The sequence below is a fragment of the Ochotona curzoniae genome, unplaced genomic scaffold (genome assembly GCF_017591425.1).
Source record: "Ochotona curzoniae isolate NIBS_2020 unplaced genomic scaffold, NIBS_Ocur_1.0 contig_4792, whole genome shotgun sequence".
Taxonomy (NCBI): Eukaryota; Metazoa; Chordata; class Mammalia; order Lagomorpha; family Ochotonidae; genus Ochotona; species Ochotona curzoniae.
Genome location: NW_024466389.1, coordinates 8,725,756 through 8,743,589, shown reverse-complemented (window position 1 = coordinate 8,743,589; position 17,834 = coordinate 8,725,756). Strand labels below are relative to the sequence as shown.

The following is a 17,834-nucleotide window of genomic DNA, read 5'->3' as shown; positions in this document are numbered from 1 at the left end:
CAGGGCACATGTGACACATCTCAGATCCCCTGGGAGCCATGCACAGTGGGAGGGCTCAAGGCCAAGACCCCTCCCAGGAGCTCAGCAGTGGTGTCATCTAAGGACTTCCTGGGAATGCTGCCACTTCCCCATGTCCCCACCCGCTTGCTCCTTCACTTTCTCCAGGCTCTGCTCCAAGTTTGTTCCTCCCAGCCCCCACCCCCACTGGTTCCTCTCTGTCCCAGAGTGCTGGCTCCCCTGGGGACAAGGCCTCTGTGCCCCCTGCAGACTGTGGCATTACAGGGCCTGCTTCCGTGTGCTGTACACTGCAGTCACAGCTGCTACCCACAACTACGGTCACAAGCAGGAGCTGCCCAGTTTGCTGACCAGACTAGGGCTCAGCGGCTGAGAGCAGGGGCCAGTCCACCCTTGCCTGCACCTAGTAGGACCTCACTTGTTCTCCTACTTGTCCTTGGGTTGGGCTGCGCAGTGAGTCCACCCCCAGCTGGCTCTGCACTGGCCTTGCTCATCTCTTGCAGGGTGTGTGCTGTCCTCAGGTGCATACTACCTGGAACGCCTTCTCCTTCTCCTCTCTCAGGGTAGAAGAGAGGAGGAGATGGAGAGGTTGCAAGGCCACAGGGTGTCTGCCCAGGGAGGTTTGGTTGCAACCTGGACTTGGCTGGAAGAACCCGCAGAGCCCCACGTGACCGTTCCTCGCAGCTCCCCTGGGAACGTACTGATTTAGAAGATGGAGATTCTTTCTCATACAACCCTTGAGCCCTCTGACCCTGTCTGGCTCAAAAAGCAGGAAGTAGCTGGAGTGCGAGGAACCCTTCCAAGAGGCAGAAAATACTTCTTTCCTTTAATCTTACAGCCCCTCCCCCATCATCTCCAGCCAACCCTTAGCAACCAAACATCTCAGCTGAGCCCTCTCAGCAGTTTGGGCCAACAGTCTCATCCTGACTCTGGGGAGCCTTGGTGTGGGCAGGGACATGGTGCCTCGTCCGCTGTCCCTGCCCTAGGACTTGGTCCGCAGAAGATACTCAATGATTGTTGAATGAGGGAATGGATGTGCATCAGGTCCCGCCCTAAGAACTTGGAGATCAACAGGAGTGACCCGTGCTCCCTCTCCACGGAGGGGCCTATTGCATTACCCCGCAGCCTGGAGTGGCGGTCAGAGCCAAGGACAGATGACTGGACATTGGTCCCTTTCTTTCAAGCTGTTTGTGGTCTTGGCCCACGGCTGTCTAGCAGTGGAAAGGCCCTTCGCAGAAAGCAGGAAGACGAGTCACCACATTTGGCTCGATTTCCAAGTGAAAGTTCAAAGCCGATCACTGGAACACCCTGCTGTCCAGGTTCCCCAAGCCAAAGACAAAGCAACTTCCCGACCAGAAGCGATGCCCAGGCGATGAGACGTGCCACAACCTCAAGCCCAGGAGTGAGTGTGAGCACCAGCTGCTTGCACGGCTGTGCTCACTTGAGGGAACACACCTTGTTGGAAGGACAGCTGGGACTCTGGGGCCTACTGCTGCATGGTATCAAGGGACAGCGGTCACAGGGCTCATTGGAAAGGCAGTTGGGCCTTCCCTAGCAATTTGTGCATAGGCATTTGTTCTGTGTGTGGACACGTGTGTCCACTACAGCATGGTGCAGGCAGAGACACGAGCTAAGTGTCCATTAGCAGAGGACTGGCTGCAGCAAGACAATGCAATGGAAAAGGCACGACATCTTTATAAACTTACAAAGATGCCCATGGAATCGGGTCACATGAAAAGAACTAAACTGCAGGGTGTGTATGGCTTGACACAGTTAATTTTTAAAAAATGTCCTGTTCAAGGGGTGTACGAAGAAGTTTGTGTGGTGAGGATAAATATGATTTATTTCTCAATCATTTTTATAAGCTGAGGACTGTCATCACTCCCAGACAAGGGAACTGGGGCTGCGGCTGGCACGGTGGCTCAACTGCCTAACCCTTTTTATTGTTAAGTGCCAATATCCCAGTGGGTGCTGGTTCATGTACTGGCTGCTCCACTTCCCATCCAGCTCCCTGCTTGTGGCCTGGGAAAGCAGTAGAGGACAGCCCAAAGCCTTGGGACTCTTCACCCATAAGGGAGACCTGGAAGAAGCTCCTGGCTCCTGTCTTTGGATTGGCTCAACTCTGGTTCTTGCGGCCACTTGGGGAGTAAACCAATGAATGAAAGATCTTTCTCTTTGTCTCTCTTTTTTTTTGTGTGTGTGTGTATAAATCTGCCTTTCCAATTAAAAACAGGGCAAGAGGGGCGGGTGGAGCTGGGCCCTAGGAGAGGCCCAAGCTAATGTAAGTAGAGAGGCTGGGATTCGAATGCAGACAGTGCAGCTCCATGCCGCTTTTCCATTCACAGCACATGTGCTGGCCTCCATGAGAAATGCCCTGTTGACTGTAACCCTAACCCTAACCCAACCCTAACCCTGACCCTGACCCTAACCCAACCCAACCCTGACAATAACCCTAACCCAACCCTGACCCTAACCCTGACCCTGACCCTGACCCTAACCCTAACCCTAACCCTGACCCTAACCCAACCCAACCCTGACAATAACCCTAACCCAACCCTGACCCTGACCCAACCCTAATCCAACCCTAACCCTAACCCTAACTCTAACCCAACCTTAACCCTAACTCTAACCCTAACCCAACCCTGATCCTGACCCTAACTCTAACCCTAACCCATAGCCCCTGACTGCTGCCCCGCTCACCACTCTGTGCAATGTTGTACTCTATGACATACCAGATAGGTGAGTCCTACTTTGGGAACTGAAATAAAAATATTCCCGAGAGGAAAGAAGCAACTGGTATGGAGCAGTGGGTTAAGTAAGCTGCAGCCTGTTCCACTTCTGATCCAGCTTCCTGCTAACGACTTGGAAAGGCAATGGAAAATGGTCCGAGTGCTTGGATCTCTGCACCCACGTGGGAGACTCAGTGGAGTGCAGGCTGCTGGCTTTATCAGCCTGCGCCAGCTCCAGCCATTGTTGTCATTTGGGGAATGAACCAGCAAATGAAACAGCTTAGTCTTTGTCTCTTCTTCTCTCTGTAATTCTGCATTTCCAATACAAATAGATAAAAATCTCAAAAAAATAATCTGCAAAGGGCCCAGCATGGTAGCCTAGTGGCTAAAGACCTTGCCTTGCAAGCTCCGGGCGCCAGTTCGTGTCTTGGCAGCCCTGTTTCCCATCCAGCTTCCTGCTTGTGGCCTGGGAGGGTAGCTGAGCACAGCCCAAGACTTTGGGACCCTGCACCTGCATGGGAGACCTGGAAGAAGCTCTTGGCTCCTGACTTTAGATTGACTCAGCTCCAGCCGTTGTGGCCACTTGGGGAGTGAATCAGTGGGTCTTCCTCCCTGTCTCTCTTCCACTCTGTATATCTGACTTTCTAAAAATAATAAAGAAATCTTTAAAATGTAAAAAGAAAAAAGGGGAAAGGAAGCCACCTCTGGCTCTTCTAGGTTGGCCCAGGAGCCCAGGGCCCAGCCAGCTCTCACCTCCTGGCTGCTGGACAGCGTGTCGGGTTGGAGTGGCTCGATCTGCACGGAGATGTCCCGCTTCCTGGTCGCGTTCCTGAGCTTCTGTTCTTTCTCCAGGCTCAGCTGGAGTTTGTGCTTCTCTTGGGAAGTCCTAGGATGGGGAAGAAGAGTCACTGGGACAGCTGAGGCTCCAGGCAGCACAGGGTTCCTCAGCACTCATCCAGAAAGGAGACAGAGCTGTTTGGATGGATGCTTGGCTCGGACGGCCTTCCAAGGTGGTGAGTGGTGGGGCAGTGGGCACCTGACCTTGCACCTGCACTGGGTCTGTGTGCACCTGCTGTGCCATTACAGGGATGCCACATGCTGTAGGTGTTGACCCAGGAATCAGGGGATTTTACAGATGAGGCACACACAGATGTTTGCCCAAGGTCGCAGCTTGCAAGTTAGGGTGCCTTGCACTGTGTCCAGGCAGTCCCGATCCGTGTTTCTACTCTGAGCCAGGGGGTCAGTCATGAGCCGTGAGGCATGGGTGACACACAATGAGGGATCAAAGGTCACTCATGCTAAATATGGACAAACTTGGGATGAAAACACAGATCTGCCTTGTATTTCTAGATGAACCCATGGGACAAGATGCTATTTGTTTCTATATTGAGCTAATGCATTAGTTCATTAATAGGTCTGATAAACATGAAATTTCCCTATGTACCAGCCATGGTATGAATGCTGGGAAACCAACCGTGGCTATAGTCTTTGCAGACTCCATCCTTGTCGGGGAAGCAGGCAGCAGAAAAACCAATCACAGGCTTGCTGTGTGGCCAGGGTAAGGGGAGGCAGAGGACCTGAAGCAGAGTAAGGAGCCCTTTGGCTGTGTCTGGCAAGATTGAGTGATGGAGGGCTTCCTGGAAGAGGTGGCATTTACACTGAGACCTGTCACATGGGACATCAGGCAGGAACGTCTGAGGAGCACATGAACTAAGCAAAGGTTAGTTCATGAATGAGGTTGTAGAGCACAGACAAGGCCCCATCAGTGCAAGGCTGCCTGAGGCTCCCTGGTCCTGCATGCCCCTCCCACGCCACACACCGGAATGCCTCCTTGAGGGACTTCAGCTCCCGGTCCTTCTTCTCCAGCACGCTGCTCAGCTGTGCCACCTTGTTCTTGAGCATGCCCAGTTCATCGCTCTGTTGCTGCACCAGCTCCAGGTGCCGTTCCAGCTCTGCCTTCTGCTTCTCGCTGAGCTCCCCTAGGAGTGGCATGAAAGGTCAAGGTAGGGATGTTGGGGGCACTGGCACTGGGCATTAGTCATGGCCAGGAGGTCTGTTTGAGTGTTAGCAAAGTCCAGGAACTGCATGTATCATGGCCGCATGTGGGTGCTGCCCCACGCAGCCCCCTCAGCTCTGTGGTCCCTAGTGCTGCCCTGGCAGGTGCTACAGGGGTCCCACAAGTGTCCTTTGGTATTTCCAAGCCCTCTGCTCCAAGCTCAGTTGCCTGTTTCTGTATCATTTTGCCTGAAGGTGTTCTCGGGCCTCTGAACCCTCTGCCCACATGGCTAGCAGGTGCAACCAGCTCCCAACAATGACTGGGCAGGCTTGGGTGCACATGCCCAGCTCTCTTACCTCTTCATGGGGCTGCCTGGAGGTGGGTGCTCCCTGTCTCTCCCTGGAATGCTGTTTCAGAATTAAGCTGCATTGCCCCTGTGCCCAGTGGTTCACCAGGTCACCTTTCTCTGCTTCCTCCCAGGCAGATCTCATTCCCTGGGGATTACCTCGCGAACAGACTGCCTGTGGTAGAGCTCTGTCTCAGGACCCCCAACTAAGAGCTCTGCACAAGTCTCTCTGCACAAGTGCTCTCTGGAGTCTCCGTGGCCATCCCACCAAGTAGTTGTCATGAGCACTCCCATCCCACAGATGGAGAGACTGAGGCTGAGAGAGGAAAAGGATGTGCATCAGGTTGTACACATGACAACAAGCAGACCCAGAGCTGGATCCGACACTGCGGAGGCCGGAGCTGAACACTGTATCAGCTCACGTCTCACTACGGAAAAATCCCGTTTTGAAAAATTCAGGTTGGAATGCCACAGGTGTCTTAATAGGAACAGCCACAGGCAGCAAACATGAGTGAAGGCTTGGGGAGGCCCAGAGCTCAGGGCAGGGACAAGCAAACTGTTCTCCCTCCCTCTGCTCCCCTTAACATGGCGACACATCCAACTCCCACCTGCCTGCGTTTCTTGGCTTGACAGGAAGGAAGGCTGGGAAGGAGAGATGGGACAGAGAAACAAGAAAAGGCAGAGGCTGAGAGAGAGAGAAAAGAGGAGCAAAGTAGGAACAGGAAGCCCGAGTTGCTGCTTCTGCCCGGAAGAGGTGGGACGTAGTGCTGCTTCTCCCCATCCCGGTGCACCCATGTCCACCCTGGAACCAGGTGTGGGGCCTTCAGTGTGCGCCACAGGGAGGGCAGGCCCACGCAGCTCCCTGGTACCAGGTCCTGAAGCCAGCGGGTATGGGGGCTGTGCACACCCCTGATCTGGGGTTCTGGAATTGCCCTCCAAGGTGGACTCATCCTCTGTAATAACAGAAATTCTCCCAGCAAGAGGAAGTTGCGCTCCATGCTGAGGTCCAAGGGCCTGGGGAGCACATGGCCGTGGCACAGGTACATGGGATAAACGCCACGTCTGGGACGCAGCTTCTGCTGCAGGTGCACAGGAAGACAGGTCACACTGGGGCCTCTGTGCCCAGGTTCCCAGCTCTTCAGCCTCATCTTTCCTTTGTCCAAAGGGTCCCAGGGCCCGAGGGCCACGGAGACCCGCACGTACCTCTCAGGTCTGACATCCGGCTGTGGGCGCCGTTCAGGTCTTTTCTCAGCTTCATGATGACCTCCTGCTGGGACAGGATTTCCTTCTGGGCGGTCAGCAGCTCCTCTCTGAAACCCACAGGAAGGGCCCAGTCAGATCAGCTCAGCCTCAGGGGCGTCTGCTGGGTGCCTGAAAGGAAGCAGCTGAGCAGGTGCCGAGTGGGATACTGGCCCCAACTGGGGCATAGCGACTGCACTGCCTTTAGCCATTCTCCAAAACACATTCACTCAGGGCCGTTCTTTAGGGAATATGTTAGGACAAGAAGGATCCGGTTGGGCAGGGTTTGGGGCAGAAATGCACCTTGCAGGAGGCGTTGGCCTTGGGCTGGGCTTGTGGGCTTCATCGTCATTTCTCCAGGCCCAGACAACATCCCCTCCTCCTGGGTACCTTAAGTGGGCAGGACACCTTCCATACTGCAGGGCTCAGGGCAGTGGGCAGGCAGGGAGGATGGCTCCGCCAGGCGGTACTGGAGAGGGGAGGTGCTAACTTGGGGAGAGGGCAAGTAGACAAGCATCTGAGCCAATCACGAGCAGCAGCTGGGGGGATGGTCTGCGCATGTGCCTGTGTTGGCAGAGGAGGACACCCTGTGGCCCTGGTGGGTGCAGCAGGGCGCTCAGCACAGGCCCGTACTGGTCACTAAGTGCCTTCACTTGAGCCCACACACTCTCGAAGCCTGGACTGTTCTAGAACAGACTGGGACAGATTGGTGGAGCGTGTGTTTACAAAGGCCTGGCAGGTTCACGTCCAAAAACCAAAAAGCAAGATATTGTTGGGGTCTGTGTTGGGGCTCAGCATCCCATCTCCGAGCATGGTTTGAGTCCTGGCTGCGCCACTTCCAGTCCAGCTTCCTGTTAATGCTCCTGGGAAAGCAGTGGCCCGAGCACCTAGGCCTCTGCCACCCATACAGGAGACCAGGATGGAGTTCTGGACTCTGGCTTGAGCCTGGACATTTAGGGGAATGAACCAGCAGATGGAAGATCTGTGTGTGTGTATCCTTTCTCTCATATTTGCCTATCAAACAACTATATCTTTAAAAAAATGTTGATCGGGGCCTGGCACGATAGCCTAGTGGCTGAATCCTCCCCTTGCATGCGCTGGGATCCCATATGGGCAGGCATTCCAAGGGACTACTTCACCCCTGAAGCTAACACTCGCCTACATGATCTTCTAATGTCACTTTCATGAAACTGTGGAAGCCCCTCGCATGCGAGTGTGTGTGTGATTGTAAGCATGTGTATTCTATGTGAGTGTATGTATTCTCTGTGCGTGTCCTGGGCTCTCCACCTGACACACAGGCTCCTAAAGTGAGCTGCTGGTTCTCGGCCACACCCTGAGGACCAGGCTCTGCCTAGGCCTTCCCATGATGTCATCCCAAGGAAGTGAGTCAACACCCAGAAGCCCCCACGCTCAGCCCCTGGTGTGGGCATCTTCTGACTCGGCCTGGGCCAGCAGCTTTGAGTGCTTGATGATGAGGAGGGCAAGTATGCACCTGGGGTACTCACATCAGGTGATCGCATGCCATCTCTTTGGTGCCCATGTCCGGGGAAGGGGCCACTGAAGGCTCTTGTGCCACGGTTTCCTTATGAGCTGCAGTAGAGAAACACATGCATGTGTTTATCCTCGAGCGATGGGTGCCATCTTTCCCTTTTATAAAGACGCCCATGTCTTTCATGGCATTGTCCCTCCTTTCCCCCAAAAGCACCCCAGTAACCCTCAGAGGCTCTGTGCCCTCATGGGCCAGTACCCTCTTCACTCCCGAGGCCACACAGTCTTCCTGGTACCTTTACAATATAGGACCAGGTCACCTCACCCACATACATGGATTTGGGGGGACCAGGTGGGTCTGCTGAGCTCTGGAGTGCCACCTGCTCTTCTTCCTCTTCCCATCCAGATGTGAGCCTTGGAGGGGTCACCTGTACTCAGGGCGGGCCTCTGCTGATCTCCCCCTTCCTCCCGGTGGCTCCTCGTCTCAATACCCTATCCCCGTTTTTTTCATTCAGCAAACACTGAAGGAGTGCCTGTTTTATAGCGGAGGGGAGATGACAATGTTGCAGACACCTTTCCGGGATCAGCGTGGACAGATTCCAGTTGACTGAGCCTTACTCATCTTGGGTCAGCTATAGGGTCAACAGTTGGTACACTGCACGAACAGTCACTGGCTTGTCCGTCACTGGAGCTCCAGCGCTGAGACATAACAGAGGTTCAACCCAGAGTGCTGATGGATGAATGCACGAGGCAAATCCTGGCACTGCCAGCTGGAGGTGAGAACCACGAGTCTCAGCCAGGGGTGACTGTCTCAGGGCATTTGTGGTTTAGGTTGGCATCATGCAGGTAGAGGCCCTGGAAGTTACTAAAACACCTAATAATGGGGTGGGCTGGCAGGGAGGAGGTGGGGACGGTGGGGAAATGTGGCCTGCTGCAAGGGTGGTACTTGTGGTGCCCAGTGTTGCCAGTGCTGTCTGAGAAAGCTGGGCCCATTGCTTCTGCCCTCCTACAGGTCACGTCACCTTGGTTGTTGAGGGTGAGTCAGTGCTGCCGTTTTTCAGCCTCTTTCGGGTTTATCTTTTGAGAGGCAATGCCCGTGGTGCCTGAGGATGTATTACTCCAGCTGCAAACGGCTGGCAGCGCAGGGCAGCCCCTGCAAGGCTCCTCCCTGGGACGCTTTCACGCGGAAAACACGATTCCACTTCACGCCACTCTTGCCGCCCCTAATAGCCCCGGCAGCCCGCCGGGTGCCGGCTCACTGCGTGGGCACAAAGCGTGTCTCTGTCCATCACCGTTCCCCGTGCAGATCTGGGCTTTGGAGGGCTTCTCCCGCAGGAGTGTGGCATGAAGCAGGGCGGTGTGAGCGCTTGCTCCCTCCTCCCTGCTGGGGCCTGTGGACGCTCACTTCCCCTGGGATCCCATGGGCCTACCTGCGCCCCTCTCCTTCAGCGAGCCAATCTCCTCCTCTATCTCTTTGTGCTGTTGGGTCACCTTCTGGAGTCTCTCCTCCAGACTCACGATCGTCCGTGAGTGCTGCTTGATCTGTTCTTTGTATTCCATGATTTCTTCTTCGAATCCATGCTTCTGGGCCTCCCGCTCGTCCTGGAGGGTCTTCACTGCCTGCTGCAGCAGCAGTGTCCGCTCCTCCATCATGACCTGGGAGGCCGGCAGGGACTCGGTCAGCCCGGGGGTGGGACAAGAGGACCAGTGCAGCGAGCACATGGCTCCTGTGCACAGCAGGTGCCAACTTGGCTTCTGCCACAGGGCCTTTGCATGTGCCACCCCCCTGCCTAGAGCCTCCTGGCAATGATAATTCATTCTTGTCTGTTAGGTCTCCATTAGGCATCTCTTCCCTCCCCACTTAGCCACAGCAGTAGCCAGACATACATTGTCTCACTGGTTCTTTTTTCCCCGAGACCATCTGCTTTTCTTGAATTTCTTACTACCACTAGACACAGATTTCATCATAGCAGAAAGTTGGTTTTGCTTATTCCTAGTTATATTTACAACACCCAGTCTTTTGTGCAATACATTTGACTGAAAAAATATTCCAAGCAAAAGGCAAAGGACTTGGCAATTCTCAGAAACCAAAACAGCCAGTGGCCCCCACGTGGCGAGTCAGACCCTTTCCCGTGGTGCCCCTCCTCCAAGAGGCCCTCCTTCATCTTCCCCAACATGTCCCTCCCTGTCCTACCCCAGGCTCACCTCTGCTTCTCCACCCTCACCTTCCCAGGCCCTGACTGCCCAGCCTCCATCCTCCTCTGTGTTCACCCCTCATGTCCCGTCATCAACCTGTGCGGGAAGAATCCCCTCCTGCTCCTAGCCCTGGCAGGTGGAACCCACATACCATTTTGGTCTTGGCGGCCTCCAGCTCAGCTAATGTCTCGCTCAGCTTTGTGCCGAGGCTCTCGGCTTTGAGCGTCTCAGCCAGCTTGGCCTTCTGAGTCTCCTCCACCATGGCCAGCGCGTCCTTCAGCTTGTTGTTGAGAATTTCCTCGTTCTTCCCTTTCAACTGTAGTTCCTGGACAAAGCACAAACAACCAATGAGCTGGGATGCGCATCCACCAGGGCCTCCCTCTTGGTCCCTGCCACCTGCGTGGGGGAACCAGATTAAGTTCTTGATCCAGCTTTGGCCTCCCCAGCCTGCCTGTTGAGAGCCTTTGGAGATGGAGGCAGCAGGTGGGCGCTCTATCTATTTCAAATAAATGGATGCATAGGCGCATCCTTGGCTGATCTGTAACCAACTGTGGTTTGCCGACATCATCCTTCCAGGGCAGTATTATCCAATCTTCCCAGCATCCCTTGGAATCCTGAGTCTGAGCAAACCTGAAACTCCTAGGGAATGGTGAGTTGGATGAAAGGGGGAAGTCCAGGAAGCTGACATTTGTAGGAAACCTCCCCCCCGCCCTGACATTCCAACCCAGGATGATATTTAAGGTGTTTCTTTTAAGCGATTGACCCACAAAGGATGTGAATAGTCTTGAGAGAAATTTTTGGTCCCATCTGATCCCCTGGGTTCTTCTAGAACATGTTAATCTGCCTATAACATTCACCCACTTCCAGGTGGTGTGCTTGCCCCCTGCCCTGACTCTGAGTTACGGGTTATGGTATGTGTGCATATATGTCCTCTGCACTACTGGGGCCCAGGAAGGGTCCAGGCATGCCCCGCTATCTTTGGTACCTGAGACAAGGAGGGGTGTCATAACCATCTGTACTCCCCTGCTCCCAGTAGTGATAGTAAGTGCATTTGGTTATAAAGATTATGATGATTATGACGGAGAAGTTCAAGTGGGAAATCAGACACTAAAATGACCAGAATTTGGGGTGCCTCTGTTCTGACATCGTTTCTGCTCCAGACAGCTGAACCCACACAAAGCTCACAGATGATGGAAAAGGAGTTAAAAGTGAGGACCTTGGGGCCTGGGGGTCCTGGGATCAGATCCTGTTCCTGTAATTCCCATGATATTCTGCCAACATGAGCCATTGACAGGCGTGGCCTGCCTACATCCAGGGTTCTTGCCTACTCTCCATGTGTGTCAGAACTCACGCCTCACATAGAAGTTCAGAGACGGAGCTGTTGGCACCATCTGCATTTCCAAACTGGGAAAATCGAGGCCTGGAAATGGTGAGTAACTTGACAGAAGTCCCACAGCTAGAGCGGGGCAGAGGAGGGATCTGAACCCCCAGCACCCCTTGCCAGCCTGGCCTAGAGATGCACACCTCTTTCTGCTTGGTTAAGTGATTCTCCAGATCCTGCACCTTCCTCTTCTCCTTCTCCAAGGTCTCCTTCGCTTTCTGCCTCTCGTGGGCCACACTGTTCTCCGAGATCTGCAAGCCAAGGACCAGGGGTTGAGGACAGGTGCACAAGCCAGGGAGGGAGGGGACAGCAGGTGCCCAGGGAAACCGCGATGAGTCAGTGTTGAAACCAGTGAGTCAGAGCCTTGTGGCAGAGTTCAGGGCACGGGTGCCCAGCATGGTGGGAACCCGAGAGGCCCATCTTGATGAGTCATATGCATGGAAACTGTGGTTTCTCCATCAGGATTTCAGGGTTGGTGTTCAGGAAGTGACAGTCAGGTGAGTGCCCAGGTGATGTCATTGGGCGCCAAGCCATCAGCTACCCTGGTAGGTGCTGGCACCAATCCTGGCCTCTGTGGGGAAGCTCCTGCCCTTGGGGAGGTGAGTAGGGGAAGGCAGTGCTCTCTTCAGCCACCCCTGCAGGTCCCATGTTCATGGCTGACAGGAAGGCCATGGACAGGAGTGTCTTCCAGGCTAAAAGGGGTGGGCCTCAGGAAAACATGTCTGCCACCACTTGGAGCTGAGAATGCTAACCCCGGGGGATATAGACCTGGGGATGGGAGGGAATGGGCAGCCACATTGACCTGTACAGGCCCCGGCAGACAACAGGTGAAAAATTAGCTAGCTGCTGAGACTCTGGCAATGACACATCCCTACAAATCCACGAGAAGCATGCTTACCACTCACATGTACACCTATGACCAAAACATGTCCAGGATGTACCAGAACATGTGGAGTGGTTTGGGGGACTTGGAATGTCCACAATACATATTTTCTTCTCTCTACCAAGTGGCCACAGAGAAATTTGATAAAAAGAAAAATGAGGGGCCAGCTCAGTAGGGTAGTAAGCTAGCCCTCCGCTTGCAGTGCCAGCATCCCATATAGGCGCTGGTTCATGTCCTGGCTGCTCCACTTCCCTTCTAAGCTCTCTGCAAATGGCTTGGGAAGGCAGCAGGAGATGGCCCAAGTGCTTGGATTCCCAAATCCACATGGGAGACCTGGAAAAAGTTCCTGGCTCCCAGCTCCAGACTGGCCCACCTCTGGCTGTAGCAGCTCTTTGGGGAGTGAAGCAGCAGATGGAAGAGTAAGTAAAACAAACACAAATTTAGGAAAAAAAAAAAAAAAAAAGAAAGTGGTGCTGAGGAAGGCTGTGCAGGGTAGAGGGGGGCTGTTGGAGTTGGAGGGCTGTTGGAGTTGGGGTTGGGGCTGGGGGAAAGTGAGGCCCTGGGGGAGGACACTTTCCAGCCTTTCCTACCACAAAGGGCCCCCAGCTGCCCTGCCCCACCCTGCTGGACTCTGATCTCATCTAAGATGAGATGAGTCTTGCTTAGGGCTGCCCCACCCCCGCCTCGGAGGGCTCTTCCTGTTCTCTCACTCCTGTCCTATTTGGTAGGTAACTAGGAAAGCAGTGCTTTGGCTCAATTGGCTGATCCTCCACCTCCAATTGCGTCATCCCATACGGGCACTGGTTCATGTTCCGGCTCCTTCACTTCCCACCCAACTCCCTGCTTGTGGCCTGGAAAAGCAATCCCAAGATCTTGGCACCCTGCATCCATGTGGGAGACCCAGAAATAGCTCCTGGCTCCTGGGTTCGGATCAGGTCAGCTCTGGCTATTGTAGCCATTTGGAGAGTGAACCAGCAGATGAAAGAACTTTGTCTCTCCTCTCTGTAAATCTGCCTTTCCAGTAAAAATAGATCTTAAAGAGAAAGCAGCAAGGATGCCACTGACCCTTCCTCCCCCTCTTCCCATGCCTGAGATGTGAGCAATGGGTCCTGTGGGTGGAAGGCATCAGTGAATCCAGCGTGGACCCCAACACCATGCATCTGTTCACTGATCCCCGTTTTCCAGGGGAGAAAACCAAGGCACTAACTGAAGTGCAATGAGCTCAGACCCCCCTTCCCCTCCCCCACCCTTCCCCCACCCCTCCCCTACCCCTCCCCCACCGCACCACATCCCTCTCTGGACACTTCCTGATCTGTCTTTCAGGTTCAGTCCCATCCTACACACAGGTGAAAGATGGGTGTCTGTGTTTATTTACCGATTGGCACAGGATCAGTCACCTGCTTGGCAGAACCTGGCCCAAATGCCTGGGCGATGCTTTGGGCACCTGTGTCCACTGTTTGGATCTCACTGATACCCCTTGTCTGCCTGGACTCTGCCCTCACTTGCCTTTGTTCAAAGTCTTGGTTGGAAGCTGTCCAACCTGCACTGCTCCACCCCCACTGCGCTTGCTGAACTCTGATCTCCTGGGGCTCCTCAGTTCACACCGCTATGGTTCTGCCACTGTGTGGGCATCAACGAAGAGAGGGCATCAACCCTGCCCTGGGTCACACAGCCTATCTGGGCAGCGCTGACTCTGCCAGCCCACCATGCTCACCTGCTCCTACCTTGTCTCTCCTGCTTCCTGCCCCACCCCACCCCCTGCAGTCCTGCTTTAGCGTCATCCACCTCCCTTGCTGTGTGCCTCTGGCCAGCTCAGATCCCACGCTTCCTGTTTGGGCCACTTTACCATGTGAAACCCTCTTCCCCCTGCAGCTCTCACGGAAATGTCACCTCCTCAGAGAAGCCCTCCCTGCTTGCCCCTGAGGTCTCCTGTGCATCTGCACTCATGGTGCCCATCCCTCCTGCTCTGAGCTGGAAGCGCTGGGGGAGGCCGTTGGGGGAGCAAGGCCCAGGACAGGGCCTGGCCCACTGTGTGAGGATTCAAGTGACCCTGCAGGAGGAGGAAGCAAACTTCATCCAACAGCCTGTGTTACAGGAAGTGGTCATTAAAGGTCTCCTGGCCCCAAGCTCTGCATTCCAGGGTGCGGCCTGGACATGGCATTTCTCTGGCTTGGTCTGGGACTGCAGGATGGGCCCCAGGCCCAGGCAGGTGCTTGGAGCCTGGGCCTGGTGCTCCCAGCCCCCTCCGTGCCTGTCCTCATGGCGTGTCCCACCTGGAAGGTGCACTGCTTTTTGCCTGTCTCAGTAGCCTTGCTCCTGGGTACACCTGGTTCCCTTGGTGCTACTGTGTCCCTGCCTCAGGGCCTGCCCAGGGAGGAGCAGCTCCAGATCCCGTGAAGGCAAGAGGACGCGTTTCTCTTGGGAGTGTGTGTATGTGGGGGGCCTTCCCTGGGCACCTGAGGCAAAGAGCAGGAAGTCCTTTCCGTGTGCAGGGAGCAGCTCCGAGCGTTTTCTGCAGAGTAACACAAAGTCCCACTTTACGGGGGGAGTTGAAGGGCAGAACAGGCAACCTGTCTCAGTCACGTAGTGAGTGAGTGGCAGACAGAGTTTACTTCCAATGGAGCTGCAGCCCTGATGTCTGCTCAATCTACCTTCATGGGCCTTGCCTGGCACTCAAGCTCCTTCCAGAAGGTTCTGGCTGCTGACCTGCCCCTCCCTCAGCTGGGCATACCTCCTTCTGCTGGGTCAATTGATTCTCCAGGTCTTGAACTTTCCTCTTCTCGGTCTCTAAGGCTTCCTTTGCTTTCCTCTTCTCGTGGGCCATGCTGTTCTCGGAGACCTGAAAGCCAACGCCAGCCCTTTCAGTTGCCCGCACCCCTAGGGAGGCAATAGCTAGCGATGGTGCTGCAGTGACGGTGGTGACAGTAGTAACAGCTAAACGCTGGTGGGGGTCCTGCATGCCATCCCTCCCTCCCCTGCCAGCCCTTCCCTCTCAGGGGGACCCTCACCCCCACAGCAACCCTAAGTGGGAGGTATTGTTGGTGCCCCACTTTCAGGCTGAGGGACAGGACATCAGTTTGTCAGAGGGAAGGCCGAAGTGTGAATCCTGCATGGAGGGGTTCAGGATATGCGAGGCGGCCTGGATTTGTCTCCCTGGAGCAGGTGGCTTCTCTGATCACTAGGAGCCCAGTGATGATGGAGCCCCCAGGTGGAGTCCAGAGGAGGAGGGTGGTTGCTAACTGTGGAGTCAGGTGTCCAGGCAAGGGGGGCACTGGCTGGTGGCAGGGCAGGGTGGTGCTGGGGGCCTCCTGGAAAGGGGGCGAGCAGTTTTGTTCTAGGACTTGCTGAGACGCCAGAGAAATGGCTGTGTGCAAACTACCAAGGGACAGAAACTGCCACCTGACCTAGGTCTAGTCTTGTAAACTCCAGGGTGTTTGCAGCCTGGAACGTGGGTCCCATTATAATTGGGGCTTGTAGCCTGCAATGAACCTGCAGAAAAAAACATGCTATCTGTGGCCTGGCTGGCGTGCTGGGTGCTCTGCAGGGAGGAGAGGTTTGAACCACCAACACTCGGCTGTCCAGCTGCAACACTGTTGTGGGACTCTCCCAGGGGTTTGTGGAGTCTTCCCGTCCATGGCCACAGGGACTTCACAGCCGGCAGCTCCTCTGTTGGCCTCAGCATGACCAGATGACAGAGACCCCTCATTTGGCTGCACTGGGACCCTGTCTGCCTCTTCTGTGGGGTCCCCAGATTCACAGCAAGCCACCGCCGATGCCAACTCCATCCCATTGGGGCGTAAGGATATTGCTGTGTGCAAGATCTGCCTCATGGTGAGACAGGAGTCACTTCCCTGCCTGAGTGTGGATGGGCTGAGGCTGGAGCTACTGGGAGACCCCAGGGAAGCTTCCACATTCTAGGGTCCCACAAGTAAATGAGAACAGAAAGGAAGAAAGGAAGGAGAGAAAGAATTTTTAAAATAACAACAAAAAAGAATACACTGCAATGCACTGGCCCCGCTAGTGACACCCTTGTCTCTCCTGAGTGGCCCTGACCTTGGCATTGCTGACATTCAGTGCCACCCCCTGGACCTTTTGGTGGTCTTTGATTCAAGGGATGCTGGAGCGAGTGACCCCTCCCCAGCTACCCTCTCTGGGAACTGGCAGGTATGGACTCATCTCCTGCACCCAGGATGCAGCCTGCAGGATTAGCAAAAGTAGCTGTGAAAACACCCAGGGTTAGCTGTGACCCCAAGCCACTCAAGAGCTCTTTTGGATGTATTTTCAGTCCTGTGCTGGGTCTCTGTGCTGCCAGTTTGGCTGTGTCTATCACAGAGAGTGGAAATGTGGGATGAGCTGCAAATGCAGAGGCCAGGCAGGTACCAAAAATGAGGTTTCTGCATGTCAGGCGTGAGGGCACAGTGAGGCTTGTGGCCCACAGCTGCTGCTAGGTTCAGCTAATTTTTTTAAGTGGAAATAGAGGCCAGATTTTCAGACATATCAGAGAAGATGGAAATTTGAAGTTTTAAACACACTTTATGAATTAAAAATAAAACATCCTGGGGTTGAACATAACATCTTGGCATGCTACTTTTCGGGCAGTGAGCTGTTTATGACTTCAGCACAGACTGGGCAGGGGCCAGGGCAGGCCCCTAAGTGATTCTGAGCAGGTGGGACTTGCAGGAGCCCCTGGGTGGGCAGGGCGTGGGGGATAATAACTTCCCAGTGGAGGAAAGATTTGGGCCACCGAGGCTTAGCATGGGGTTGGCTGTCGGGGGCAGAGGCCATTGGTGCTGCTAGGGGACGGGGTCAGCAGGGGAGGGGCTGGCAGTGGATGCCTCCAGCCCTGGGGTCCTCGTCTTGCCACGCCTCTTTCCCATGCTCCACGTGGGAGGCACCAGCTTCTCTCCCTCGGAACTGCCCATTTCAGAGGTTTCCTTACCTGGTTGACATGGCTGCCATGCCAGGGTTAGCTCCTGAAACCCTGGTGCTTCCCAGGGGAGCTGAGCTTACCCCATGGCCAAGGTCAGCTTTGCCCCCTCTGCTGTGCTCCTGAACTCACTTCCCACGTGGCCAGCAAGCTGGAAGGGGTTCTCGTCAGCTCTGCCTCCCCGTGCCACCTACCTCCTTCTGGTGGGCCAAGCGGGTCTCCAGCTCCTGGACTCGCATCTGCTCCTCTTCCAGGATCTCCTTTGCTCTGCTCTTCTCCTGAGCCATGCTCTCCTCCAGAGCCTGAAAGCCAAGGCCGCAGGTGAACAGACAGATTGTGGCAGGAGGTTGGACTTCCAGGGTTCAGGCACCCTTCACCATGGCCCCTTCTAGGCGAGAGAGCCCAGGAGGCCCAAGCTCAGGCTTTGGAGTCAGCATGGCCAGCATGGCCCCAGCACTCCCTGGCTCTGCCTCTGCGCCTCCCTGAGCCGCCTACCTCCTTCTGACGGGCCAAGCGGGTCTCCAGCTCCTGGACTCGCATCTGCTCCTCTTCCAGGATCTCCTTTGCTCTGCTCTTCTCCTGAGCCATGCTCTCCTCCAGAGCCTGAAAGCCAAGGCCGCAGGTGAACAGACAG

At 55.1% G+C, this 17,834-nt stretch overlaps 1 protein-coding gene across 1 annotated transcript in view; it reads right to left on the bottom strand.

The window, feature by feature from the left end:
* The window catches only part of FHAD1 (forkhead associated phosphopeptide binding domain 1), a 108,526-nt gene that overhangs the window by 29,780 nt on the left and 60,912 nt on the right, over nt 1-17,834 (bottom strand). Inside the window, exons 16-25 of the mRNA XM_040987613.1 lie at nt 17,696-17,803; nt 17,395-17,502; nt 15,005-15,112; nt 11,534-11,641; nt 10,161-10,334; nt 9,244-9,469; nt 7,831-7,915; nt 6,290-6,396; nt 4,564-4,723; nt 3,498-3,630 (exon numbers count right to left, since the gene is read on the bottom strand). Of these exons, the coding sequence (XP_040843547.1) occupies nt 3,498-3,630; nt 4,564-4,723; nt 6,290-6,396; nt 7,831-7,915; nt 9,244-9,469; nt 10,161-10,334; nt 11,534-11,641; nt 15,005-15,112; nt 17,395-17,502; nt 17,696-17,803 (1,317 nt within the window). The remainder of the gene's footprint in view (nt 1-3,497; nt 3,631-4,563; nt 4,724-6,289; nt 6,397-7,830; nt 7,916-9,243; nt 9,470-10,160; nt 10,335-11,533; nt 11,642-15,004; nt 15,113-17,394; nt 17,503-17,695; nt 17,804-17,834) is intronic.